This window comes from Sporobolomyces salmoneus, assembly GCF_050403485.1.
Source record: "Sporobolomyces salmoneus JCM6883 DNA, S_salmoneus_JCM6883_v1_ctg42, whole genome shotgun sequence".
Lineage (NCBI taxonomy): Eukaryota > Fungi > Basidiomycota > Microbotryomycetes > Sporidiobolales > Sporidiobolaceae > Sporobolomyces > Sporobolomyces salmoneus.
In genome coordinates this window covers 94,171-121,104 of record NW_027481121.1, presented here as the reverse complement: position 1 = coordinate 121,104, position 26,934 = coordinate 94,171, and the positions used below count along the sequence as shown (strand labels likewise).

Genomic DNA, 26,934 nt, shown 5'->3' with positions numbered 1-26,934 from the left:
GATGGGGAGATTCTGCTTCCGAAGGGTTGAATCTGGGTTGAATAAGGCTTACAAAGTTGTTGAGTAAGGTGGTGGGTTGAAGAGAAGAAGAGCGTTGAAAGTTGCGAGTGTGAAGGGAGAAGAGAGAGAAAAGAGAGCAACGGGCAAGATGCGAGTCTGTTTCGCGCACGATCGGAATCGCAAGAAAAACCCTCTGACGTAGCCAAACCGCAGTTTACGCATACATTCGCTCGTAACAAAATCGTATTCCACTCAATTCGCAAGTTCGTTATCCCTCCTCCTCCTCTTCCTCCTCCTTGTAATCTATCCGCTTCGTTCTACTCGTCCGCTTGAAGTATGGCGACAACTACAAGAGTCGATCTCTAGCGTCAGCTTGTGCAAGAACAAGGAGACAAGAGGAAGCGACTCACGACAGCTCGATCCACAACAGTTTCCGTCTCAACTTCTCGTTTGACGACCTCATCATCCTCGACGACCCCGCTCGTGGTGACCACTTCCCCGCCCGTCGTGACCACTTGTTCAATCATCTGCACCTTCCATTCTCCCGTGCTCTCACTGTCTCCCTTCGGCTTTCGACGTTTCTTCTTCGGCGTTTTTTGGACTTCTGGTTCTTGTTCCGACTCTGCTTCTTCCTCGTCGACGTCTTGCTTCTTCTTCCGTTTGCCTCTCGCTTTTGTCGAAACGAGTCCTTCCGGGAGTATTTGCACTCGATCGACGATCGCAGAAGTTCGACCTCCGACCGTCACGAAAGAAATTGTCGAAGTTGATCCGTCCGGCTGAAAACAATGCAAGAGAACCAGTCAGCCAAAGCGACGAGGTAGAAACAACCCTGATTTCAGACTCACGAGGATGAATTCATTCTGAACTTTCTTTCCCTTGTTCCACCTCGCGGAGAAAAGCCACGTCGAAGGGAACCGAGAAGCGTCGGCATCGGCTGCTACGGCTGTGTTCGTCACAACTTGAATCTGATCGTGTAGTGTAGCGAGTTGTTCAGTTGAGAGTGCGGAAGCTGGGTGCGAAGGGTGCTGTAACGAGAGAAGAGATCAGCATCGACTCCTGTAGAAGGGAGGGTGAGGACGCACCAGCGCAGACTGGTAGAGAATCTCATCAACCATGTAGTTCCCGATGCCGCACAGAGGTGAAGACTGATCGAGGAGAACCGCTTTGATCGGAGCGTGTCGTTTCAGTAGAGCCGTGCTCAGAATGTCGAGGGATGGCATGTTGAGGTACGGATCAGCACCTACTCGCGAGACTCCTGTCGTCAGATCCGCATACTCAAAGGCCTGGACGAGGAGAAGACGCACCTAGATCGCTCAGCGGTTTGATTTTCTCCATTTCCTCCCCCTCGCAATCGACCAATTTGATCCTCCCCAATCTTCTCGGATCACAGAAAGCCCATTCGCTCGTCGTACCATCTTCTCCTTGCAAGGTGAGGCAGCATTTCATGTATTTCGGCGGCCATTCTTCGTCGGCTGATTTCGAACGAGGGACTCGATAGACGGGAGATGGCTCGCCTCGGACGTGTGCCATACCCGACATGCCGAAATGAAAGATTGGATGAGGAGGTGATGAGAGAATCATCTAGATGGCGGTCAGAATCGAGAGTCAGTGCTTGACGATTTTCTGCGAAAACTAGTTGAACGCACGTAGAAGTTCTTGCCGAGACGTTTCACTGCTTTGACTGTCTTGTTATCGACCGCTGTAGCCTACGAGATGTCCTCCCTGGTCAGCATTGACGCTTCGCGAAGGAAAAGAGGCGGAACGAAAAGTGAAAACTGACGAAAGTCGCATCGGTACAACCTGAATAAACGATAGGATCCTCGTTCGTCACGACCGCTACGATCTTCTTTCCCAAAGCAGCTCTGCAATCGATTTCGACTATCTCAGCTCGAGGAGACGGGGAGAGCTGAGGAAATCGAAAGCTTACCTTTCCAGACGAGATCTCGCTGCTTCGACTTCTGGTAGTTCGGGCATACCTCAACGGCTATTTCCGAAGTACCTCCTGCGTAGAAGTGAGGGAAAGTTGTGAAGGGAAAGGCGAGAAAGAGGCGGTGAAGTCTGAGAACGAAAGGTTGGAGAGACGGGCTGTTCGTGACGCCCGATTGATCCGAGCAGTACAGTCTGCGATTCCCGAGGCCTGAGTACCTTCGAAAGTCGATTTGAGCTAGAAGGTTGAAGTCGTTGTGGAGAAGACTCCAAGTTCGCGAAATCGCAGTTTCTTCCCGCTCCCGTACACTCACCTTTGATAAACAAACCCGGACCGAGCTAGGAGTACACGGAGCTACCACCACGAGCAGTCGACACCCTCACAAACAGCTTCCCCGACTCGCCGAAATCTCATCGCTGTCATCGACTTGCCGTCAATCCTTGATCGGAACAACCTGAATTCACCCATCGTTGAACGCCCTCCTGACACAGAGAGGAGGTTATGTCACTCTATGGCCCCTCTTACCAACCTCGGAACAAGTTGAGAAGGGAAGGAATCGAACGGACCGTTCTCCCGCCTCTCCCAGGAGGGCACACCTATTCAGCCGCGTACACCTACGCAGGAGTAGGACACACGGGCTATCAGAAGACTGCCTCGTCGAGTGCGAGCGTCTTGACCGGGGGATCGAGAGGAGGCGGGTTACTTTCAGGTTCAGCGAGTGGATTAGGGAGTTCTACGGGTGCGAGAGTGAGGGAACGGATAGAGGAAGTGAAGGAACGTCAGAAGGAAAGGAGGGAACGGCATAAAACGAGAACGAGACCAGACGAGATTCAGAAAAGTAACCTCGTAGTCGACTCGGAGGGAGTTCACCACGACAGCGAGTGTGAGCTCCTCTTCAGTCTACTCTCTATCGAGTATTTAGTTGATTCGAGATAGGAACCACAGACGTCCAATTCAGAACGGCAACACCGGTACACGTTCAGGCGAGAACAGCTCGACGGAATCGGAGAGAGGTCGAAGGGATCCCGAACGACGACGATTCTGCATCTTCGGCATCTTCTTCGTCATCCTCTTCGCAAGGCAGCGGGTTCCAATCGTCCCCCTATACCTATCAATCGACACATCGAACGACTTCGACTTCGCAGAATCATCACCACCACCATTCTTCGTCTCTCTACCCTCCGACACGTTCAGCGATCCCGGGATACCTATCAACACAGAACGGCAGATCGTCTCTCGATGGAGGAGGAGCGCTGACAGTACCTCGAGCACCGAGTCCCTCGAAAAGATCGAGTCACGAATACGATCGATCATCCCTCGACCGAGGGGGTTCCGGGTCTTCACTGCGGCCATCAGCATCTCGACTGAGACCCGCAGGAGGCCAACAATTCTCGACTTCCTCGTTCCAACCTCCAGCAGCATTTAATCCCGTTCCTCCCTCGATGCAACTCTCTGCGAATCAACCTCCTCTCCGTAACTCAGCTTCGATCGCACAGCTTCCTTCCCTCGGCTCTGCAGATGCGCAATCCCTCACTTCTTCTACTGCTCGTCTCTCCCTCGGAGGCACAGCGAATCCAAATGAATCGGGTTACAACAAATTCGCACGGAGTGAGAAACAACGAGGAGATCGACAGGAAGGGAACGTTCTGGATGCGGGAGTACATGGGATGAAACGAAGTTGGGACGGGTTCAAACTCGATATGAGGTTTGGAGCGCACAAGGTGGGGAAGAAAGTGTCGAGAAAAGTCACGTCTGCTATCGGTTGAACTTTCAATTGTTGTACGTCTCTTTCTCTCTTGTTGGTGTTGGAAGGAACCTCTCATCTGTATATACCCCGTCGGACCACTATCTCTCGCATCCGATATCAATGCCTGCCTCTTTCTCCTTGCAAAACGGGCTCAACCTTTATTCTCTCCCTCCTGTCTCGTCTCCTCGTCCCTTCCCCTGATCCACCTCACTGCATTCTCGCTGTTGCTTTCTTACCCAGTAGCACACTCCCTCGACCTCTGAGCATTGTCGCTCGAGATCTCCTGTTTTCAGATTTTCCACATCCTTTTATCATATGCAATTCTCGCCCATCTCGAGGGGGTTTGTCCGGAGAACATCTCATTCCATTCGCCTCCTCAGCCAAGTCATTCTGATGAGATAATCGATTTTTCGAGCTGATGGCGTGACTTGAGTTACCTTTCCTTCTCCCTCTTCCCCAACTCGTCCTTATTCCCAGAAGATGTCGGCACGGATAGCTAGAACATCAGCTCGACTAGTGACGCAAGCGAGACCCTTCCACAGCTCTTCTACACCTCTCTCACCTTTCACTTCTTCCCCTCATCTCCGAACCGATGCATCAACTTCGACAGCGAGTACGAATCGACCAAATGGCTCGAATCCAGCGATGAGCTTTCCATGCATAGACCAGAACGAAATCAGGACAGCTCGACTGTTGGAACAACGAAACAAGGACTTTCCTCTCTCAACAAACTCTTCCCGAGCTTCTTACAACACTCTCGGTCCCGCCTCGACGACTGAATCATCGACAGCAGCAGCAGACGATCCAGAAGGACCCGAACCGGCATACGCAAACGTAGTTTCGGGATATCAAACTTACCATCATCCTCATCCTTTTCCTCTCGATTACGGTGGACACCTTCCTTCCTTCTCTCTCGCTTACGAAACCTGGGGAACCCTTAACGCCGATAGATCAAACGCCGTTCTCCTCCATACTGGACTTTCAGCTTCTTCCCACGCTCATTCGACTCTCGAAAACCCAGCAGAAGGTTGGTGGGAAAAATTCATCGGACCTGGGAAAGCCCTCGATACGGATCGATTCTTCGTCATCTGCACGAACGTCTTAGGAGGATGTTACGGATCAACTGGACCTTCTTCTCTCGACCCATCAGATGGACAACCTTACGCGACTCGATTCCCAATCGTTTCAATCTTCGACATGGTTCGGGCTCAATTCGAGTTGTTGACGAGTTTGGGGATCGACAAGTTGGCCGCGAGTGTCGGGAGTAGTATGGGTGGGATGCAGAGTATCGCAGCGGCTCATTTGGAACCGGAACGAGTTGGGAAAATCGTTAGTATTAGTGGAACTTCGAGGAGTAGTCCGGCGAGTATCGCGATGCGTCATGCTCAACGAAGTGGTGAGTCTCTACTCTCTTTCTTTCCTCGGGCTCCGGCTGACTTTTCTCTCAAACAGTTTTGATGGCGGATCCAAACTGGAAACGAGGGTTCTACTACGATGATTTACCGCCTCACACCGGAATGAAGTTGGCTCGTCGTGAGTCTCTATCTGTATCCGCGCGAGATTGAACCGAAACTCACCTTTTCAAATCTTGCCAGAAATCGCGACAATCACTTATCGCTCCGGACCAGAATGGGAACAAAGATTCGGTCGACGGAGAAGAGATCTCGCCAGTACCCCTTCGATCACTGCGGACGTCTCTTCTTCGCACCTTCCTTCCCCTCCCGTCCTCTGTCCCGATTTCCTCATCGAAACCTACCTCGATCATCAAGGGGAGCAATTCTGTCTCAAATACGACGCAAACTCTCTCATCTACGTCTCGAAAGCGATGGACCTCTTCGACATGAGTCAAGACGCACTCGACGATCTCGAAGCTCGCAAAATCGCTCGAGATGCCGGAAAAGCTCCTTCCGACGCTCTCTGTCCCGTTCCTCCTCCTCCTCGACCTTCTCCCGCTAGCGCTGCGAAAACGAAAGCCGCGAAAGCGTTCATCTCTTCCCTACCTTCCTCTCACGCCTACCTACCCTCCCTCACGAGCGGTCTCTCTCGACTTCGTCGACACCCAACTCTCGTCGTCGGAGTCCAAAGCGACACTCTCTTCCCTATTGAACAACAACGTGAACTCGCGGAATGTCTCAAGGCGAATGGGAACCCGAACGTCGTTTATTACGAATTGAATCAACCTTGGGGTCATGATACTTTTCTCCTAGATGTTACGAACGTTGGGAGTGCGATCAATGGGTTCTTGTCGGCTTCTTTCGGGGGTGAACAATCTCAATAGGATCTAACGCTTATCGTATACCATATCTCTCTCGCTCTTGAGTAGTCCCATTGTTGTACCATCAAGGAATTTCGCAAGAATCGCCAAAATTATGGTTTTTCTCGGGTCAACCTTTCGGTCGCGCTCTTCGCTCGTTTGTCTCACTGAGAGTGAGCTTGAATGAGCGAGACAGGGAGCGCTTCGAAACTAGAGTGAGACACGGACAATGGAGAGACAGCTCAGCGATTCCTGCGATTCTGTCTCTCGCTTTCCGACGCTCGCTTCCTTCCGCTTCTCTCACTCGCACTATCTTCCCGAACCCCCGACTCCATCTCGCTGCCCGTCAAGCTGCGCCAACCTCATTTCGGACCCTATCAGCTCCACCTCTCCCCAAACTCCCCAAATTCCTTGATCTCCTGACTCCTCCTCGACATCTCGTGAACCCACCTTTAGCATCATCAATCGCTAAGACTCTCCACTCGTCAACCCATACCCTTCATCCCGCTCCTACTCGATAGAGAAAGACCCTACGCCATTCCTCCTCGTTCCTCTCCTCTCCCTCTCCCCCCCGCTTCGAGGTACCGAAGACGAGCTACCGATTCCCCTCTAGCGGCGGAAGGTTCTCAGACTCCCTTGCGTAAGAAACCGAGAACGCATTCATCCGAACTTCCTGAGATTTCCCCTCTTCCTCCTCTCGCTCGAACCGATCCCGAACTCGCTTCTCATCCTTCTTCGACTATCGCTTCGACTTCTTCGACTGCGTCCGCAGACTCGATCGAGAAAGAAATGGTTTCTTCGGGAGTACCGCTCTTGGGTGCTCCATCTCCTTCGAACGGACACTCGACCTCTGAAATGGAATCGAATGGACACTCGAACGGATTCGCGATGAATGGGAATGGGATTGGAGGCGCGGGAGCTACTGAAGAGATGGAGATCTCGGAGAATGGAAAAGTGTTGGATTCGATGCAGTACAGAGGAGGGGAAGGATTCGTACCGTTGTGGGAGGGAAGTAATTTCGATCGAAGGGAATTCGTTAGACTCGCACTTCAGGCTTTTCAAGATATGGGATACAGGTGAGTCAAGACTATCATCTTCGTGACCGAGAGAAAGAGCTGATGGTAAGATCGGAGGAGAAACCAGAGATACGGCAGCAAGTTTGCAAGCTGAATCTGGATTCATTCTAGAAGATCCCGTCGTCGCTTCTTTTCGGCAGTGTATCCTTGAAGGTCGTTGGAGTGAGGCGGAAGATATGCTTGCCAGATTACCGCTCGAAAGAGCAGAAAACTCGACAGTTCGTGCCGTCTTCGATTCTCTCTCGTCGTGACAAGGTCGCTAATTCATTCTCGCTTCGTATCATTCAGCCTATCCTCTTCGCGATTCGGCAGCAAAAGTTCCTTGAGGCAATGGAAACGCAAGATACGAAACGAGCGTTAACGATCTTGCGGAACGACCTTTCGGGACTTAATTTCGATTCAGATCGACTACATTTCCTCTCGAGGTGAGTCTCTCTCTGACATTCCAACAAGCCTACTATAACTCACGCATATGCAATCGATCGCTGTGTAGTCTCGTGATGTGCTCTGAAGCGACAGAACTGCGGAGACGAGCCGTGTGGGACGGAGTGAATGGAGAATCGCGACGGAGATTGCTCGTTCATTTACAGAGTATGTTCTCTCTCCCTCCTTCTCCTGCGTCATTACTATTGACTGAATAAGCCTGCATGGCTTAGGCTTCATCTCACCAACTGTCATGCTCCCTCAACGTCGACTGGGAACACTGCTTTCTCAAGCACAAGCTCATCAACAACGACATCACGCATTCCCTTCCTCTACTTCCGAACCCTTTTCCCTCCTCGTCGACGCCGAAGCTCGAGCGACCGAAACTTTCCCGTCTCATACCTCTCACGTCCTTCGAGAACACATGGATGAAGTTTGGCGGTTGGCATGGAGTCATAACGGTGAATTCCTCGCGACGGCTGGTAAAGACAAGTTGGTCATCATTTGGAGCGTCAAGGTGAGTCCATCTCGTCCGTTCAAGGGAGAAAGCTGAATTTTGACGAATGTTTCAATGGAGTAGGACAACTTTGCGGTACACAAAGTGTTTGGGCCTCATTCGGATCCCGTCTCGTGTCTAGCATGGTCTCCAGACGATTCGATCTTGCTCACAGCGTCCGAATCCGTCATCAAAATGTGGAGTATGCAATCCCTCGAAGCGATCGCGACACTTTCGAAACACGATTATCCGATTGGTGCTCTCGCTTGGTTACCGAATGGTCTCGAGTTCGTTTCGGGAGGAATGGATCTCAAAGTCTACTTCTGGGTGAGTACCCTCTCCCTCTCTTCGGTTCGTCCTTCTTCAGGAGCTGACGAGAATCGCTGTCGATTCAGGATCTGAGCGGTAACATCACCTCGACACTCCCAGCTTCTCCAACTCGAGTCCTCGACCTCGCCGTTACTCCCGATGGGTCGAAACTAGTTTGTGTCGGAAGAGCAGACACGACCGAACCTCACACGATCCCGTCGAGACAGAGCTCGAGGAGTGCGACACCTTCGATCAACCTTACGGCACCTCTGGGAGCGAGACATGAGAAGAGGATCTCGGTGTATGATCTCGTCAAGAGAGAGTTACTCTAGTGAGTTCTCTCTCATCTCCTCGCGAAGATCTCTCGAGATTGACTTGTCCTCTTCTTTGTGCGTAGTGATGTTGTTCAACCATCGGAGCTTACATCAGTCGAAATCTCGAAGGATTCAAAGTACGCCATCGTCAGTCATGCGCCTAAAGTGAGTTCCTCTCTCTCTCTCTCTCTTGTTCCTCCAACTAGAAGCTCATTCAACTCTCGAGCGTCGCTCACTCGTAGGAGATTCTCTACCTCGAGCTCGAATCTGGATCGATCGTTCGCAAATTTGAAGGTCACGATCAAGGACAATTCGTCTTGAGGAGTTGTTTCGGAGGTGCGACTGAAAACTTTGTTCTAAGTGGTAGCGCAGGTGAGCTTCCTCTCTTTGCACTCGCTCGTGCGAACAGAGGCGTGAAGTGCTTGCAGTATCTCTCTGTTAGATGGCAAGATTGTCGTTTACCACCGCGACACGGGTCGACTGCTCTACAACCTGACGGGACACGACGTCACGACGGTCAACGCCGTCGCTTGGAACCCTGATCCTTCTCGAGCGATGTGGGCGAGTTGTTCAGACGATAGATCGATCAGGATCTGGCAAGTCGGTCCATCAGGGGAAGCAGAAGGAGGACGAAGGGAGATTCCCTCGTCGTCGTCGTCGAGGATCAATCGACTTCGTCCTTTAACTCGTTCGTGATTCCATCTCTCCTTATATACATTTGTAGCTGTACTCTCGTTCCGTCTCTCTCTCTCTCTCTCCTATTGCATCCTTCGTTCTCAGTCGATTCTTCCCTTTTTCCCTCCACTCTTCGCATTCTTCCCTTTGAGTTTCGTTCCTTGTTTGTCCCTTTACTCTTTCTCACTTCCTTCCTCTCTCTCTCCGATTGTTGTTAGTTCTCTAATCGTTGTGTTGCCTACTTCTTCGAGCCCGGACCACCGTTCTTTTTTCGTTTTCTCGCTTGTTTGCTTGTATTTCCAGTTTCACTCATCTTTTGACGACCGACCGACCGAGAGACACGGCGATAGATTGACGATTAGCATGCATTAAGCTTCCTCGAGCTCTCGTGTTGAGTGAAGAAGAGCCCCGATCATTGTTTGTTGGAATCGCAGCGACTCTCGTTTCTTCCCATTTCTCCGCTTCTCCTTCCCTTTCCGATGGCTCGACGACTTTCGTCTCTCTTTCTACTCGTCTTGAGCGTAGTCTCGACAGTTCAAGGTCAACAAGAACAACAACCTTCCTCTACTTCTTCTTCTTCGATTGCGAATCAGTCCAACAGCATCAGTCGAAGGATCTCAACTTCTGTACGACCTACTGCAACTCTCAATTCGAATACGACTCGAGCTTTAGGAGGACTCCAATCGATCGCTTCAGTCCTACAGACAGCTCTACCAACCAACTCTACTTCGAGCTCACCTCTCGAAACTTCCTCCTCAGCTCGATCTGAAGGACCTCCAGAACTCGATACTCGAATCGACGCTACTTTTGGGATCCTTGGCGGGTTATTGGTCGTATCTGGACTCGCGATCGGTAGCGTGGGAACTCTTCACAAGAGGTGAGAGGAGTTTTCTCACTCCGATTTCACGATTGAATGTGGAGCTTCCGACTGGGAACTCCGAAGCTCATTGCTTCGTCTTACAGATCTTCGACGTTCGTATCTGGTTGTTACGCAGGCTCACTCGTAGTTGGACTCTTGATCGTTCGCTTTGCTCTAGTCGATCGAGAGACTGCTCCACCTAAATCAGTCGTAAGTAGTAGTTTCATTCAACAATTTTCAAGTGACAGGGGTTCGGGAGAAACTCTCGGCGTTCGCATTCGATCTCCGAGTTGGAATTGAATTCACACTCATCGTACCACTCTCTTTCCCCCTCTACAGATCCGAGGAGTTCTCTTACTCGCAGCACTAGTAGCCGGTATAGTCGTTGGAGGGTTCAGTTACCTATTCCATAGGGCTGGGCAACTGCTTCAATCCTCCCTCGCCGGCTTCCTCCTCGGTTCGACTATCCTCTGCACTCGATCCGACTCGCTTATCAGACCAGTTGGACTTCGTTACATTCTTCTTCTCGGTACGTGATTACTCTGCTCTTCTCGTGGAATCAGGGAACGGGACACGCTAAAAGAGGGAAACGTTCGTGTTCGCAGGACTTTGCGCGTCGTTCTTCGTCCTCTCTTCGATTCCGAGACTCGCTCTCCCTACAGTCCTCGTATCTACCTCGATTTTGGGTTCTATAGCGGTTGTAGTAGGGATCGATTGTTTTACGACTGCCGGTTTAAAGTGAGTTTCCCCTTTTCCTCTCTTCTTCGGCTAGGAGATTCCGCTGACCAGTTCATTCTCTCACAGGGAGTTCTACGTCTACAGTCTCGGATTCACGAATCTCTATCCAAAGCTTGAAGGGCATTACGTGAGTCTCCCCGTTCCCGCTCGCTCCCCCTCGTTGATCATCTTCAAGTTCAAAACTCAACTCTCCAACCTTCCCGCGTTCCACACACAGTACCTCGACTCATCCATCACTATCGAATTAGGAGTCATCCTCGCTCTCTGTCTCTGTATGATGGCGTTCCAACATCGATTCTACGTCCTCATGGGGAGGAAACAACAAGCGAATGAAGAAAATGAACGAGAACGAGCCGTTCGAACGAAGAAACACGACGAACGAGCTCGCAAGGACACTGAAGCTCAGATGGGAGATTGGGAGGACAAGTATGGGAACGGGAGAGGAAGGAGAGTCGTTTCGGAGAGTGCGGCGTTCGATGCGAGAGGAGGAGGAGGAGAGAAGAAACGAAAGAAATGGTTCGAGTTCGGAGGGGGAAAGAGTAGGAAAATGTCAAAGGGGGAGAGCTCTTCGGCGTCAACGTCGTCGTCGTCGAACGACAAGAAATCGAGTTTCACGGATTCTCCGAATGCGACTTCGGTAGATTTCCTCCCTCGTCTCGAAGTCGAATTCGGAGATTCTCCTCCAGCCAAATCACTTGGGACGACGACTCGACCTGCTCTATCGACTTTTCAAGCTACTTCGGCACCTGTCACGGCCACGAGGAAGGAAGGATGGGACGATTACCTCTCGACTCGTCAAGTCGCAATGTCTTCGTTCAAATCGGAATCCCTCAACGCCCGATCTCGTTCTTCTCTCGCTCTCGTCTCTCCTCCTTCCTCGATTCCCAAGTCTTCTCCCCGATTCCGAGACGAGGGAGACGATGATGACGACGATACTCCTCTCGCCCTTTCTCCTCGACGACCTACTTCTGTCTTCTCGCAAAACGGAGGCGTACGATCTCACTCTTCCCCAATCATGGACACCTCCCGTCGAGCAACGATGTACGAACTCCCATCGACCGTTTCTCTCCCCGAGCCCGCCGCACTCCCTCGTTCTCAATCCCGAGCTCTGTCCCTCGTTCAACAAATCCCTTCGGTCCTCCTCGAATCCCCCTCGAGGCCTTCTCTCCCGAAGAGTGATTCTCAACCTGGAACTCTCGACAAAGCAGGACGAAGAGCGACCCTCCTCGATTTCACTGAACCTTCGAAATTCAACCCGTACAACGAGAAAGAGAGACAGAGAACCGCTTCGGATGATCGAATGGTCGTTGGAGATCGAAGGAAATCACTCAATAGTCTCGCTTCACCGAAGAAAGTCGTCAAGGAAGGACCGAAGATTATGGAATTTGACGATCTCGACGCGAAACATCGTAAACGTCTCTCTCTGTACGTCTGCTCTCTTTCGTCTGACCTCGACTATCACTGACCTCATGCTCGTGATAGCTTACAAATGACTGCTGCCGAGACCGTTGCGACTGAAGCTGCGAAAGCCGAATTCCTTCAAAAACAACAAGCCGAAGCGGCTACTCAACGTCGAAAAGATCACGAACGTCGTCGAAGTCTCAGCAGTAACAACATCCTCGCGAGTCCTCGTTCTGGTACCGATGAGTTCGGACAATTAGGAGGAGGAGGAGGAGGTCGACCGAAATCCATTGCGAGTTTGAGCGGATTATTGAGTTTGAAACGAAACAGTTCTTCAGGAGACCTGCTCGTCGAACCGACTCCGGCGCCGCCTCAAGAACTCGAATCCCCTCGTCGACGTGAATCCTACGTCGCTCGAGATCGATCTGATCGTCGACAATCCGCTCAATCGTTCGCTTCGACCTCGAAAAGACTCTCCCAAATCTCACTCGCTTCCCCTCCTCACAATATCCGTCGACACTCCTTGACGACACTCCTCGAGACTTCATTCGACGATGCGAACCCAGACGTCGTTCCTTCTCCTCCGAGGGGAGGTCGACCGGGAATGAACGATCGAAGCGATAGCACTGGTGGTGGACTTGCGAAAGTTACGGAATGGAGGAGATCGGGAACTCTCGCCTCGTTGAGACCTCCTTCGATACAATCTCAATCACAACGACCGACCCCACCAGCTCCCGTCGAACCTGCTACGCCGACCAAAAAAGGAGGATCGAAAAAGAACTCGTGGCTCGACTACTAATCTCTCTCACTCACTACCTTATTACACCTCACCTAAGCCTAAGCCTCTTCAACGACTGTCAATACTCTTCCGGAACCCAGCACCTCCCTCACTTAGTCAATGGACACTTCTTATTCGCTTAATTCTCTCCTCACGAACGGACAGACACTTTTCCACGCTCACGCTTTTACCCACTCAAAACTATTAGACTCACCATCACCACCACTTGCAAAATACCTCCTCTGACTCGTCTCTCTCTCGATTCTTTATTCTAAACTGTATCCTTCTAATTCTCCCATTGATTCAGAATCATGTCTTTCGTTTTTCCGTCTTTCGTTCTGTTTTTCACATTACTTCGCTTTGCATCTTTCCCCCAAGTCTTTCTCTTTATCTGCACGTAATCTTTTCGGTTTGCTTCTGTTCCTCTACCGTTTCGAGTTGCGCGAGCGCGAGCAGAGAATCTCGAGCGAGATCGAGTTCAGTTTTCCTTTTCTCTCTTCACCCCTTCGCCCCTCGTATTCGATCATGGTCAAACCTCTCGAATTCCTCAGATCCCACTACAGCCTGCAGCCACCTGCTCAACCCTCTCGTCCTCGTCGTGGACCTCTTGCTTCGGACTTCAAGCGTCGTTCCGCTCTTCGTGCGCAAGTTACTTCGGATTCGTCTTCTCTCGTGACCGAGACTCCAGCCACTTCACCACCGACGATCCAGCCAGCTCTCGAGACGCCATCGAGTAAACAAATTGCCTCGAAAGCTACGGGAAAGGGAAAAACCGAGCGGCCTTTCGATTTTGGTCTCGCGCCTCAAAAACCGGACGATTCACCCTCACTTGCTGCTCCGTCTCTTCACGGACGTCGACCTACTCCTCGAAACGTCCGTTTCGGCCCAGCGACGAAAGTTGGAGGACAGCGAAAGACCTCGTACGCGAAGATTCTGAAAGAAGAAGAAGAATGGACCCTCGAGGAAGACAGCGACCAGGATGGATCCGATACGGAAGTATGCAGCGATAGTAGTGGAGACGTCGAGATGTTATTTCTTCTTCCGGGATCGGAACTGGCTCAGAACAAGTCAGTTTTCCGCACAAACTCTTCTCTGCGAGAAATCTTCACTGACTAGGAGTTCGCTTGTCGGCATGTCCATAGAGCTCTCGCTCGATCGCGCCACCGTCAAGACCTCAAGCAGCTTATGGCGATGCTCGAACGAGGTTCATTCGACTTTGCGCTCGAAAGTCGACCCGAGCTGATTCGAAACCTCGACTTTCACAGGTCCACTTCTCACGTCACCTCACCACGACTTGATCAGGATCGTTCCGTTGCTTATGACCGCGAAGAAACGAAGTTATCGAATCATCAACCGTTCCAGTCGAGATCTTACAAAAGTTGTCGAGTCAGTTTGTCGTTCAGCCCTCTGCTTGTTCAAGGCATTGAGCTGACTCGACACTCACTCACCTCTACACGGAGCAGATTGAAAATCGGCAACTACGTCAAGCAAGTCGACAAGACGAAATCGGCGCTTTTGAATGCTCGAGTTCGAATCGGTGGAACGAAATCTATCGGAAGATCGGTCAGTGACCTCCATCTCTGCACAGTCCTTCTTACGAGATATCTACTCACTTCGATACTACGGAGCGAACAGAAAACGCTTGACAGTTTGCTCGAACGACTCATTCTCCTCAATTCGAGATTGATCGAGAACCGACACTCAACTTCGCAAGACCTGAAAGAGATCCGTTAGCTGCTCCGTGTCCACCTAGGCTCCGTCTCCGAGAGCCTGCGCTGACTTAAACTATCTCTTGGTCCCACCAACGGCCTCTGTGTTGCTCAGAATCGTGGATCTCAGCTCAACTTTCGATCCTCTCGAATCAATGGCTATCTGCTTCTGATCAGTATCGCGATGCCTTCGCTAGCGCTTCGAAGCTACCGTCGTTGGAATCACAACTGAGGAACACTGCTCCGACGTCGAAGAAATCGAAAGGAGGGAAAGCTGGAGAGAACGAGAAGGGGAAGAGGGTCGTGAGGACGAATTCGACGACCCAGAAGACGAAGGGGATGATGAAACATAGAGTGTGAACAAGGCGAGCGAGTCGAGAGGGAGGGAAAGAAAACGGTAGTTCGAGATCTCGAATGTGAAACTCATGGTTCGAATGAATCTGTAACGCCAGATCTTCACGCTTTCCACAGACGCAAACAGCATCTCTCCCTCCTCGTTCCCCGTCTCACTCTCTCGTTGCGCTCCAGCGGTGTAAGGATAAGTTGGTTGAGTGGAAGAACAAGAATTACTTTCTGACAATTCAGCAAGACAATAATTGTTTAATCGAAGAGTCCGAAACCCATGTCGTCGTCACTGTAAACGGAAACGTTGGTTAGTTCATGATTCCAAGGCTGACGGAACTAAGAAGTAAAAACTTTCCTCTCCTCCTTCTCCTCAACCTTCTCCTCCTTCTTCTCCTCAGCAGCATCACCTCCAGCAGCGGCGGCTCCTCCGGCAGCAGCAGCGGGGGCGGCTCCACCAGCACCAACGTTGCTATTTATCGTGTTGAACGGTCGAGTTGTCGAGTAAGGAGTTGGCGAGTTCGGGTGGGAATTGTGAGTAGCGAGGAGAGATCGAACAGTCAGCTAACGATCACACAGCTACACAGCTACAAAAGAGTACAGTGAACTCACGTGAGGAGGTCCTTGATGTCCTTACCCTCGAGGGCCTTGGCGAGGAGAGTAGCCCAGATGGGTTCAGCCTCAACCTTGACGGCGTTGGTGAGAGTGGTGAGCTTGTCGGCCTATTCGGAACAGCGTAATTTGGCTCGTTATCAGCTTCGACTCGCGAGGAGAGGAGAGGAGAGGAAAGGAAGAGGAAACTCACGGTGATCTCGACACCCTCGTCAGCGAGGATGAGGGCCGCGTAGGTGAAGGCGAGCTCGGCAGACATGCTACAAAGAGGAAAGGCGAAGGACGGAAGGAGCAGAGAGGGAGAGAAGCGAGGTCGAAAAAGAGAGTCAGCGATTCAACTCTCCGTAACTCGTCTCCTGAACCCTGTGCTGCCCTGTCTGACCCTTCACGATAGCTACTCTATACCGCCTTGCCGCTTGTTCACCAATCCCCTATCCTCGTTTGACGTTGATGACTTTTTTTCGTTTCTTTCCCTTCCTCTTCCCGCTCCTTCTTCCTTGTCGATAGAGTAGTCGAATACTTGCTGATTGTAGTCGATAGGTCGAGTAGCGATACTTACATGATTGAAGGCTTCGGGAGGGAACTTAGCCAAAAAGGACCAGATCAATCTTGGAGAGAAAAGAGAGAAGATTTGTCGCGGCCAAAAATCCCATTTCACTCTCGGCCATCTCTCGTCTCTGCACTGTGCGGTGATTGTAGTATTTGTACCGTGTGAGATCATTTGTTACAAGAGAGGATAAAACTCGTGGTCAGAAGACAGAGAGAGAGGAGAGCAGCTCAGAGTTCAGGAAAAAAATCGGGAGAGTCGTGTAAAATAAGTGGGAAAACCCCGGCAGTAGAGACGAAGGGAAGGCATGAAAAAGGCAAACGATGAACAACGAAAAGAATGAAAAAAATGAGAGAGCGAGGAAAAAGAGGGGTATAAAGTGTGGGTTTTTCGCACAGAAGATGGAAGAGTCGTTTATCTATCCTTGATGCCCTCGTTGACCTCTAGGTGCGATGAGTGGTGCATCATCAAGTCTGTCAAGGGAGGGAGAAGTTAGCAAGAGCGCAAAGGAGAAAGTTCTGAGAGAAGAAACTGACGATTTATGACCTTGAAGTTCTTTCAGTACTGAAGGATCGATCGGAATTACACTCTTCCTTCTGACGTGAGGTTGTGACATCGGTCCTACTGTCCTTCTCGAAGTTTCAGGGAATTGTCCTTCCGGCGGCTGTTTCGACACCGGGTTATCAGAAAAGTCGTTCATGTGAACCTCCTGATGAGTTCGGTGAAAACGTACCAATTCTGCGTGACCATCTTCTAGTCCACCGCTTGTTTGTTGTCCACCGTAAACTCCTCCCGCTTGTTCGTGCTGCATGATCCCATCTTCCATTCCTTCCAAATCTCTCCCTCCCATTCCTCCCATCACTCCCCCTAATCCTCCCGAGAAGCTTCCTCCGGCCGAACTCATTCCGACTCCCATTTCCTCGTCCATCTCGTCGAACCTCGCATCTTCTAGATCTTGTGCGTCCTTGTGAGGGTTGAAAGTACCTCGAGGGACCGGGTCGACGTTCGGATCCAGTAGAGAGGCAGGGATCGAACTGTTTGAGAGTCGTCGGTTGTGGACCGCGGTAGAATGGAGGTTGCGCCATTTCTCTTCCCGAGTTTGTTCCCGAGATTTCTCCCTGTCAAAGACGAGTCGATGAGCTCTCAACGCTCTTTTTCGATTGAGAGTGTGGGAAAGGAACTCACTCTAATCGATGTTGCTTGTATTCAGCAGCACAATGTTCGAACACTTCTCCGTTGATATCCATCAGAAGTTTGAGAGCGTTGTAAGCGAGATTATGGATTTGTCTGGAAGGCGAAGAACAGCGAGTCAGTCATCTATTCTCAGTCATGATCTCGAGAGTTTCCGCCTTACCGATTCCAGTGACCGTTCGAGTTTGCGAACAAGGAAGGGTAAACGATTGGTAGAACCGTTTGAATGTTTTCTCCAATCAAATTGACGATATATTCATTGTTCCAATAATACAACGCTCGTTCAGCGACCTGATTGAATGAAATCGTTAGTCTCTCTTCTGCCCGATACACCGAGATGAGTGTGGAGGGAGAAAGAGAACTAACCTGGAAATGTTGAGAACTAACGCATTGAGCGAGTTGTTGAAACAATTTCACCATGATCTTCTGGAACTCTGCCGGTTCAATCACGTCGAGGATCTCTTCGACTTCGTTCAAGAACATGACTTCCTTCGGCGAATTGACTTTGGGCCAATACCGGAGTAAACCTTCGACGACGTCTTTCGTCAACGAGGCGTCCTTTTCGAGGAATTGAACGACGCAGTAGGCCAATTGAGGGTGATACAACGCGAGACCTTTCACTTTGTGGAGAGGGATCAGGACTCGAGTGAGGAACGTCTTGTGTTCTTCTTTGAGCGGGAGGGCGAATCCGTTAATGATTGATCCCAAGATTTCCAACAATTCGGCGATTCCGTTGTGTCGTTCACTCTCGTAGATGAATTGATAGAAGACGTTGTTGATCGATCGACGAATGAACGCTCGCAAGTTGAGGAATTTCCCGTAAATTCGATGAAGAGTCGTTTTCAGGAAATCTCGTTCACGAGGATCTTCACTGTCGAACAGTTCGAGAAGTGAGAGGACGAATTGTTGATCGATGTAGCGTTTCGCGATGTTGGTGTTGAAATCGGGGGATTCAACGAAACGAAGGAAGAACTCGTAGACGATTTGGAGGTGAGGCCATGCGAGTTCGAGAACGGGTTCATCTTCTTCCGGGTCGTACGCGTCACCGACGGGGTTCACAGGAGGAGGGATCGATCGGAACAAGTTTGATGCGAACTAGAAGAGAGCGAGGGAGAAAGGGTTAAGACCTGGGCTTCTCTCTCGAAGGACAGCGAACTGCGAGACTCACCATATTGACAACTTCGGGATAAATACTTTCGGTAATGACTCCTCGTTGCGTCGTAATCCAATCGAGCATCTCGGCGAGAGTTTGAGCCTTGATCTGTTTCCCTCCTAGTTCGGTCGCGGCGTCGTTGAAATCGAATACGACAGCGCATTGGTGGAGTTTCTGAAGGAATAGATCGTGTCGTTCGACCACGGGGACCTCTGTATGCGATGAAACCTGCGAGTGTCAGCAAGTTTTCCACGAGACTCAACGAGTCCAGACACGCACCGAGGAAACCTGGTAACCGTTCCAACTCTACTTTCTCCGTCACATGGAACCTCGAACTCCTCTGTTTCCTCGGTGTCTTTGACAAAGGGATCGTATCTTTCGGAGTCCCTTGGGCTTGAGCCTGAGCCTGAGCACTCGCCGCCTTCATCTTCCCTACCGCTCCCGCTGCCGATCCCGCTGCTCCCGCTAAACCTCGAGGAGGGGTCGCAGGTTGTTCGGCGTTCGCGACTTGGATACTTGTCGAAGGAGGAGGGGAAATCGCTCCGGAAGCGAGAGAACTCGAGGCAGTCGAAGTTGGGAAAGGAACGGCGGGGGAAGATCGACCGGGGATGGGGTGATGAGGGGACGCAGATGGGTGGACCATCGGATCTGAGGGCATAATAGTCTATGGAGGAAGAGCGAAACACGTCAATTCAGTTCTTCTCGCTTCATCAAGTGGAGAGTTCGATGACGGATGAACCTCCCGACGCAGTCTCCACTCGACGACAAGGAATGGCGACTCACGCTATCAGGGCTGACGACGATCGAAGGAGCGTGTTGAGCTCCTTTGGTCTGTTGTCCCGTCGAAACGAATCCACTTCCGGGTCTTCCGGTCTGAGCTGACGATTGTTGCGCCTGTTGATTCGCTGGAGTCGGTTGCTTGTTCGAGGACGAAGAACCCTTGCCGTTAGGTTGTTGTTGAGAGGAAGAAGAGTTGGAATTCGAGGAAGAAGACGAAGAACCTCGGTTGAGCTATCTTGACGGGAATCGGGGTACAGGACATCGTTATGAGCGAGTACGAGATGAGGGAGACGTAGAGTATAGCATATCAAGTCGAATAATGGGATAGAATCGGAAGATTGAGGGAGTGGAGAGATGAATCAAATCAGCGATCCTTCTCACGTCTGCAGAAGCGCAAGGGAGGATAGAGACTGACGAGTGACTTCTTGAGGGACTTCATGCCTGGTCAATGGCTAGTTGGACTGCGAGAGAGGACGAAACAAGGCGAGGTGACGCTCGTGGGCGGATTTCGAAACCGAACGGACCGAGGGGACAAGGTCGACTGTAGGGATGGTTCAGTTGCTCGTCAGACGCGTTGATAGCTGGATTGATGGATATGGCGGTCGGACGAGTTGTGGGAGAGTAGAACGAAAGGGGATCTCTCTCGCGAAATGAATCTCTCTCTCCCACATCATCTTCGTCTCTGATCTCCTCGTCGATACATACTCGGGACTAGGCTAGGTCTCTCCAGGCATAAGCGAGCAAGAGAAGGATGGTATCGATCCTGTTTCCGATAGCGTACTTGGTCGCTCTCGTCGGTTCCCTCTCAATCTTCTCAAAGATCCTACGCAAGAGGCAGCAGAGTGAGTCTAGCATTCTCTCTATCTATGTCATTCTTACCGGTCGAATTGTAGCTGATCTCGTTTGAATCCACGTGTCGTTCCACTTCCTCTCTCTTCTTCCCTTTGACGCGTTTCCATCTACTCCAGACAAACCCGCTGCTGAACCATGGTTCCCTCAACACAAATCTCGTGATATCTATGTCTCCCTCCTATCCCTCGACCCTCCTCCGCCCCGACCGATTCTCGTCGCAGCTTTACTTCGAAGAGCGATGGACGACGTCAAACTCATCTGGTCCATCCGAGACGCGAAAGCTTCCCTCACGACCTTGTTACAACGCGGTCAGATCGGAGACGAGTTGTGGGAGAGGTTCCTCGCGGCAGAGAAGGAGTTGGAAGGTGAAATCGTTGAAGTCGTTGGAGAAGCGAATACGTTTGAACCGGGTTACGGACAAAGGATCTTTGCGATGGCAAGTGAGATGGTTAGTCATGAGAGATGGAAGGAAGTCTATCAGAATATCAACAAGAGGCGCGCGGAAGAGAGTGAGTTTTCTCGGTTTCTTTCTTTCGAGTTCTCTTGTTCTGACCTCTTCCTTCTACGACGATAGACGCCAAGTTATCTTCAGGTGGACCGGAATCCCTCGTACTCGCTCCCACTCCTTACCTTACCCCTTCTTCCCTCACTCTCGCTCCTTCGAACCCTCTTCCCCTCACCGGTACTTCTCCCGCTCCCTCTGCGTCCCTCAAAGCGCCTGAACCCCTCGCTCCTCTCCCGAACGATCTCACGGCACCTCCTTCTCGCGAGTCTACCCCAGCACCCGAGACAGTTTCGAGTCCCGTGAAATCTCCCAAAAAGGCTCCCCTCGTCGCTACGACTCCCTCTTCGACTCCTTCGAAAGCGTCAGTATCTCCCAAGAACCTCGACGACTCGGATCGGTTCGAAGAGATCGCGACGGATTCGACGAAACCGCTCGCTCCTCCAGTTCCCGCTTCTCCTTCGACGACGAACAACGGAACTCCAGCTGTTACTCCGGTGACGACGCCGAAGAAGACTCCGAACAAGAAGGGGAAGAAGAAACCGGCGGTTAAAGGTGGTAGATAGAGAGTGAAAAACAGGTCGTGAATTACGAAAAAAAGTTGACAACTTCTTTGGGGTTTCCTTGTCCCCTCGCGAAGTCCCTCCGCTGGTACGAGTTAGATTTCAGTTTCGATCATGCGCGAGTCGGGTCGATGCGCAAGTTGCGTTGGCTCGAGCCCGAGGGTGAAAGACGAGAAAAGGGAAACGGAGTTTCGTCTTTTTTTGCTCTGGTGTCTCGAGACTCCCGTATCGCGCGCGGAGGAAGTGGAGAGCTCAGAATGCCAGCTGATCCAGGTACCCAAAAGGAGGTCATCGTACAGCCCAGATACCACGAGAGGTCAAACGCGCAAGTTCTCGTCTCATGCGCGAGCGGCTAGACTTCCTCTTCCCCTTCTCTGACGGTCAATTGCTGCCGCTCTCTTTCCGCGAGCTTACTGAGAAGAGGTTGCTCAGAAGGAAGGGCAGAAGCGACAGTACCCGTTGAGTCGAGCATTCCAGAAAACAGGGAGAAAAGGGGTAAAAAGGAGAACGAGGAATATTTGCGTTTGCGAGGAAGGGTATTTGTTCGGAGGTATTATATTGCGGAGAGAGCGTGCGGAGGAGAAGTCTAAGACTGGATGGGAGCGAGGTTCTGATCGCCGATTAAATCAGAATAGTGGAGCCGTTTGTCGCTGTTGCAGTTTAAAAGTCATCGCGACGCTCGAGGATGGAGAAGAGGATCAGCAGAACACGGGCTTACCTGCGCTTGCCAAACAGACTCCCTTTCACCTGTTGGCCATCTTTTGTCTGCAGGCGAGTCATCGAGAGTCAGTGAAGTTTCTAAGTTTCGTCGGAAAGCCTCGAGAATGCTCACCAAGTATCCAGCTTGCCTTACGACACGATCCCAGCGGAATTCGTCCTTTTCGTTGAGTTGCGAGATGAATGAGGAGAGTTTGGCGGATTCGGTAGGAGAGATACCGACAATTGAGTGACTTTCGAGAAGTTTCTGCGTATAATCCCCGAACATTTTCATCGCCGCATGCTTGGCGTCGTTTTGCGCGTTGTAGACCATCGTTTGAAGAGTTAAACACAAGTGCCGAGTGACTCTGAAAGATCTGAAGATCATGTTCATTCGCTGGAGCCATCGCGAACGATCAATTTTGAGTTTCGAGAACGAAGATGGAGAAGCGAAGGACTCACTCCTAAGTCAAACTCGTTCCAGGTACGAGGCCTCTCGACCTTGATTCCGGTCGTCATCGATTCGAAGGGTTGGAGGTGACCGAATCCTCCGAAGTCGGAAGCATCCTCCAGGGTACACGCCAATCTCAACGGTCCAAGGAATGGGTCCTTCCACTGTTGCTTTGCGACGAGGTAGAACATGGCGGCGATGGTGTTACCCCAGCGGTACCGAGGTGGTTCGGCCGTCGATTCATCGCCATGTCCACTATCACGAACGTCGACAAAAACGTCAGCCTTTGCGGCTCAACGACGAGAGGTGCCCAAGAGAAGCCACTGACCGATCGCACTCCTCGATAGCTTGCCGAGCGAGTCGCAACAGTCGAAGTTTGTTCTTGCGGACGGTCCACTGTGCAAGAATCGCGAACGATCGATCAGTGCGAGTTTCATCGTACCGAGAGCATACGGGCGACTCACTCCACCAGGTTTCGCATTCTCAGCCTGCATTTCAGCCGGAGAGAGGATCGATGGAACGGTCGTATCATCGCTGCAGAAGGCCATTGGGAAGTTTTCAGGATGTTCTGGATCGATGGTGATCGGAACGTCTGTTGCTCGACAAGCGACTCGTAAGCTCCTTCAGTGGGACAATGAAGTCATGTAGACAAGTCAGGCTTACCGCGAGCCAAAGAGAAAATGCGTTTCCATTCTTCGTCGGGGAAGTTGTATTGCTCGAGGATGAACTCGTCCGTAGTAGTTTCCCCTCTGTTGGGTCGTGCAAGCGCACGTAACTTCTCCTCCGCTGCAGAAACTGTTTGCTCTTCCACAGCTGTACGACCAAGAATCAACGCAGTGAGACGTCAGCCGATGTTCTCGATTCGAGGACGAGAACAAAGAGATGTCCACGAACCTTCAAAATACTCGAACCGATAACGATACCATTCATACGATCCGGGTTCTTCCACCATCTGATCAGACTTGAGCTTGATCGAAAGTTCCGTAATCTCGTCGAGAAGTTTGCACGACGCCAAGAATGCCGCATGAGAAACCGTCGGGGCGGAATAGTGTCGGTATGGGCGGAACGTTCGACAAGAGTCGTGGAGTTCAGCGGCAGTGGAACGGGCGTTCGAAAGGACCTTTTGAGTGATTGAGAGAATATCGGGATCGCAGTTTTCGACAATTGAGTCGAGACAAGCGGATTCAACGGTGCGGAGAGCGAATACTACGGGAAGAGAACCTCAATGAGATCCTCCTTCGTAGTCGAGAGCGAGGGGAACATAACTCACTGAGTGAGTTGATTCGAACTGAGTGCGGAGGGTCCCGACCTCGAGACTGATTGATGGGACTCGTGGTGATTGCCATGTTCGACGGCGCGGTGTGTCTAACCCAGTCAGATTCGTCTTCGCTAGGAATCCAGCCGAGAGCATCGGGAGACGGTCGGTTGGGAACAACGTCGCCGCCGCACGCTTTCGAAGGGCAGAGCGATCAGTGGCAGGTCCCTGAATCAACAGATGCAGTTCAAACTCACCAAATTTGACTTTCCCAACTCTGAGATGCTCCTCTTGAAGAGTCAGAGTCTTGTCTGTGATGTTTCGAGATTTTTTGAACTCCTCGATGATAAAGTCGAATTCATCACGACTCAAGTTCTCGATGTTGTCTTTGACGATCCTTTGTGCGAGTAGAGTAATCTGCGAAACGAAAGGTGCATTTGAGCTCTGCGGCAGTCAACTCGAGAAAAGCGAAAACTCACGATTGAGTAACCGAGTCCCTCTCCGTCAGGGTCTCGAGCCGAGTCCAGCGAATCGAGACAGTCGAGACAGCTGTTACAAAGTACAGCGACGTAAGTCAATGATGACCTGCGAGGAGATGATAAGGTTGAGCGTACAGAACAATCGAAACTTCGTCGACAATCCCTTTCCTCAGATGTTCTTCAGGCGAATCGGAGCAGTTCATGCAGTTCGAAGCACTTTTCGAAGTCGGCAAGAAGTTGACAGTTCCTCGAATGAGTTCGACAAGGACTCGCAAAAAAATCGTGAAATCGAATTTGAGGTCGAAAAGCTGCGAATTCAAGACATCAGTCAGACGTTGATAGCGACGGTTCAAAAAGGAACATCTCTCACCGTGTTTCCCACTTGCGCAAGGAAGGAAGCGAAGGCAATGGAGGGTAGCTCGTCGATGAGACGACCGCGATGCTCGACGGGAACCCTCGCTCCGGCTCGCAGTTCGGCAGTACTCGAATTCCAGAAACGATAGGCGTGGAAGCCTTTCGGGGACACTGTAATCATTCGAGGTGTCAATCAGTGACAAGCAGCGACCGAAGAGAATTGTTAAACCGACTAACAAGCATGTTCAGCATGAGGATAAGTGTCATTGAATGCAGCTTGAGCATCGCGGTTCAGGGCGTCGTTGCGAGCGGGGCCGACGGGTTCGGGGAGACTCTGAACTCGTGACAGTTGATTAGCAACGAGCGAAAAGTCGATATACAGGAGAAGTTAGAAATCTCACCTTGAAGTATTCGTTGAACCAGTGCATGGCGGTGAGAATTCTTGACCTCAGAGAGTCGAAATACTCTTGGTCTTCTAAAGAGAGACGTGCAGAGTATTTGTCTAATCCTTTCTCCCAGTCGAGGAACTCTTCATCGTAGCAATTCCAAAATCCGACCTTGCGAGAAGATCGATCAGCGAGTTGATCTTGAGCGAGAGGGACCATGTCTACAGCGTAAAGCTATCAGTAATCTCGAGCGACAAAAGTTATGGGAAAATCGACGGACTGTGGTGGGCTCTGTGTCTGCCTTTCCCACCTTGCCTCCCTTCTCCCATCCCGGTAATTGAAGACCGAGAGCTCTCGTCCCACTCCTGGCTGATTTAAACTTCAACACCATCCGGTTTGGTCCGTAATGAGGAATGCTAGTTTCTTCGCTGAATGAAGTCGAGGGGAAGTGAAGCATCATGAGTCGCGTGACGTTTCGGAGATTGGGATGTAAAGCTTCCTGTACAAGAGTAGCGATCGCAGCCTTTCCTTCGGGCGAGTTGAGAGGGTGTCCTCCTGCGGAGTAGACGATCTTGTTACCGACGAGTTGCGCTTTTTTCTCGTCGAGGAGGTGAACCATCAAGATTGCGAAAACTTGATCGTAGATCGAGAGAGGCGAGCCGCGGGAAGTCGGGAGGGTAGCAACGAACTCATCGACGAGCTCGACGGCCTGATTGACAGTCGGGAAAGGTCTTTGATCGTCGGGGGTATTGATGAATTCGAGGATTTTCGGTTCGTCGAGAGCGCTTTCCACCTCTTCCTCGCTGCTCAACGTGGTCATGAGAATGAAGAGCATCATAATGGCCGTTTCGTGTAGCGCAGGTTTCATTCCCAGATCGGCGAACGAGATTTGAGCTAGTCACAGCGGTTAGCCACGCGCTCGAGAATTGGATTGATGATCTGAGAAAGACTCACGAGCGCCTGAGGCTTTCTTTGTCCCCACAGTGATCCAACTCGTCGCAAATCTACGGTATTTGGGATCGCTGTGGTCGGCGAGATCGATGATTGAACGTGACAGTTTGAACGAGCAGAATTGGAGTCTCGCTTCGACGTTTCTTTGCAGTTGGATGACCGATGGATAATCCCAAATGTGTGGTTCTAAGATAACATACTCATCAGCTTTTCGTATGACAGTACTATTGGATCTGCTCACCGAAATCGTTCAAGAGACCAGAGAAATACGATCTCTCCTCCTTCAGTTCCGAAAGTAGAGTCTCGATATCACCGAGATCTTGACAAGACGTGAGACGGTCGAGAATCGAGGGTCCCTTTCCGGTTTCGCTCCCTTCGGTTCCATCATCGTCGTCGTCGTCGTCGTCGTCGGATGCGGGAGGAGGAGGAACGGGTTGGGCTTTGGGTTCGACTCTTTCGACGTTGGCTTCGCTGAGTTCTGCACTTGAAGGGGGAGAGTCATCCTCACGAGCAGGCGATGCTGTCGAGCGTTTGGCGTTGCGAGGTCCGGATTCGGGGATCAGAGAAGGGAAACGAGTCGGGGGAGATTCGCTCCTTGTGATGTCGGCAAGGTCGTGTCTCTGGCGTGCATGAGCAGGCGTTCGACGTCCGGTGCGGCGAGGAACAGATTGAGGCGAAAGGGAGGGGGCGCGAGCTTGAGGAGGAGAAGGCGAAGGAGTGGGAGATGGCCAAGTGGCAGTCTCGGCGTAGTTGGGACGCTTCGTTTCCCTTCCACTGCGTCTAGGGAGCATCGCGTGGAAGAAGGTGGTGGTGGAAGAGGAAAGGATTCCGTCGTTCAACCTGATCCTATCCTTCACTCTCCTCATTTCGTTCCACCTACTCGAACCCGGTCTGAACACTCCGAAGCGGTCTTCAAGACCATCACCTGGGCGGCAGGAAGCTACCGAGCGATGGAATTCTCTTCGATTTGACGGGGCTCAGGTAAGTTCTCTCCTCCTCTCTCACACCGCCAAAGAAGAAGAGAGCGAACACTGACATCGTATCAGTAGTATAGTTGCCGGTTTCCTCCTGCAGCTTCGTACGCGCTACGACCTGAACTCCGTCACTGGCTCTT

General features: G+C 51.3%; 9 protein-coding genes across 9 annotated transcripts; 5 read left to right on the top strand and 4 right to left on the bottom strand.

The window, feature by feature from the left end:
- Positions 1 to 268: 268 nt before the first annotated feature.
- Positions 269 to 1,974, bottom strand: JCM6883_001138 (uncharacterized protein; the record flags this gene model as incomplete). Its single annotated transcript, XM_076633675.1, has 8 exons — positions 269 to 346; positions 411 to 776; positions 846 to 1,025; positions 1,083 to 1,240; positions 1,305 to 1,581; positions 1,647 to 1,706; positions 1,781 to 1,862; positions 1,928 to 1,974. The coding sequence occupies 8 exons, from the start codon at positions 1,972 to 1,974 to the stop codon at positions 269 to 271; spliced, it is 1,248 nt and encodes a 415-aa protein (XP_076486369.1).
- Positions 1,975 to 2,428: 454 nt separating this feature from the next.
- On the top strand, positions 2,429 to 3,693 carry JCM6883_001137 (uncharacterized protein; the record flags this gene model as incomplete). The annotated part of the gene is made up of 2 exons (XM_076633674.1): positions 2,429 to 2,810; positions 2,873 to 3,693. The coding sequence occupies 2 exons, from the start codon at positions 2,429 to 2,431 to the stop codon at positions 3,691 to 3,693; spliced, it is 1,203 nt and encodes a 400-aa protein (XP_076486368.1).
- Positions 3,694 to 4,154: 461 nt separating this feature from the next.
- Positions 4,155 to 9,242, top strand: JCM6883_001136 (uncharacterized protein; the record flags this gene model as incomplete). Its single annotated transcript, XM_076633673.1, has 13 exons — positions 4,155 to 5,070; positions 5,127 to 5,207; positions 5,270 to 5,935; positions 6,542 to 7,004; positions 7,072 to 7,222; positions 7,293 to 7,429; positions 7,498 to 7,595; positions 7,661 to 7,944; positions 8,008 to 8,250; positions 8,319 to 8,563; positions 8,630 to 8,711; positions 8,789 to 8,918; positions 8,989 to 9,242. The coding sequence occupies 13 exons, from the start codon at positions 4,155 to 4,157 to the stop codon at positions 9,240 to 9,242; spliced, it is 3,750 nt and encodes a 1,249-aa protein (XP_076486367.1).
- A 458-nt stretch (positions 9,243 to 9,700) lies between these two features.
- On the top strand, positions 9,701 to 13,018 carry JCM6883_001135 (uncharacterized protein; the record flags this gene model as incomplete). Its single annotated transcript, XM_076633672.1, has 6 exons — positions 9,701 to 10,098; positions 10,185 to 10,290; positions 10,420 to 10,609; positions 10,686 to 10,818; positions 10,885 to 12,243; positions 12,301 to 13,018. The coding sequence occupies 6 exons, from the start codon at positions 9,701 to 9,703 to the stop codon at positions 13,016 to 13,018; spliced, it is 2,904 nt and encodes a 967-aa protein (XP_076486366.1).
- Positions 13,019 to 13,522: 504 nt separating this feature from the next.
- On the top strand, positions 13,523 to 15,059 carry JCM6883_001134 (uncharacterized protein; the record flags this gene model as incomplete). The annotated part of the gene is made up of 5 exons (XM_076633671.1): positions 13,523 to 14,064; positions 14,140 to 14,201; positions 14,263 to 14,383; positions 14,461 to 14,560; positions 14,904 to 15,059. 5 exons carry the CDS (start codon positions 13,523 to 13,525, stop codon positions 15,057 to 15,059), a joined length of 981 nt encoding a protein of 326 aa, XP_076486365.1.
- A 247-nt stretch (positions 15,060 to 15,306) lies between these two features.
- On the bottom strand, positions 15,307 to 15,919 carry JCM6883_001133 (60S acidic ribosomal protein P1; the record flags this gene model as incomplete). The annotated part of the gene is made up of 4 exons (XM_076633670.1): positions 15,307 to 15,340; positions 15,389 to 15,520; positions 15,661 to 15,770; positions 15,854 to 15,919. 4 exons carry the CDS (start codon positions 15,917 to 15,919, stop codon positions 15,307 to 15,309), a joined length of 342 nt encoding a protein of 113 aa, XP_076486364.1.
- Positions 15,920 to 16,625: 706 nt separating this feature from the next.
- On the bottom strand, positions 16,626 to 19,770 carry JCM6883_001132 (phosphatase 2A regulatory subunit B56 family protein; the record flags this gene model as incomplete). Its single annotated transcript, XM_076633669.1, has 10 exons — positions 16,626 to 16,680; positions 16,744 to 16,871; positions 16,941 to 17,325; positions 17,393 to 17,494; positions 17,562 to 17,689; positions 17,765 to 18,493; positions 18,567 to 18,763; positions 18,831 to 19,215; positions 19,335 to 19,562; positions 19,747 to 19,770. 10 exons carry the CDS (start codon positions 19,768 to 19,770, stop codon positions 16,626 to 16,628), a joined length of 2,361 nt encoding a protein of 786 aa, XP_076486363.1.
- Positions 19,771 to 20,082: 312 nt separating this feature from the next.
- SEC66 (Sec63 complex subunit SEC66) lies at positions 20,083 to 21,251 on the top strand (the record flags this gene model as incomplete). The annotated part of the gene is made up of 3 exons (XM_076633668.1): positions 20,083 to 20,173; positions 20,300 to 20,692; positions 20,758 to 21,251. The coding sequence occupies 3 exons, from the start codon at positions 20,083 to 20,085 to the stop codon at positions 21,249 to 21,251; spliced, it is 978 nt and encodes a 325-aa protein (XP_076486362.1).
- A 583-nt stretch (positions 21,252 to 21,834) lies between these two features.
- JCM6883_001130 (uncharacterized protein) lies at positions 21,835 to 26,611 on the bottom strand (the record flags this gene model as incomplete). Its single annotated transcript, XM_076633667.1, has 17 exons — positions 21,835 to 21,898; positions 21,967 to 22,013; positions 22,081 to 22,341; positions 22,407 to 22,650; positions 22,724 to 22,791; positions 22,860 to 22,987; positions 23,059 to 23,208; positions 23,290 to 23,515; positions 23,666 to 24,067; positions 24,130 to 24,199; positions 24,265 to 24,437; positions 24,500 to 24,654; positions 24,721 to 24,817; positions 24,885 to 25,103; positions 25,180 to 25,763; positions 25,824 to 26,006; positions 26,062 to 26,611. The coding sequence occupies 17 exons, from the start codon at positions 26,609 to 26,611 to the stop codon at positions 21,835 to 21,837; spliced, it is 3,621 nt and encodes a 1,206-aa protein (XP_076486361.1).
- Positions 26,612 to 26,934: the final 323 nt, after the last annotated feature.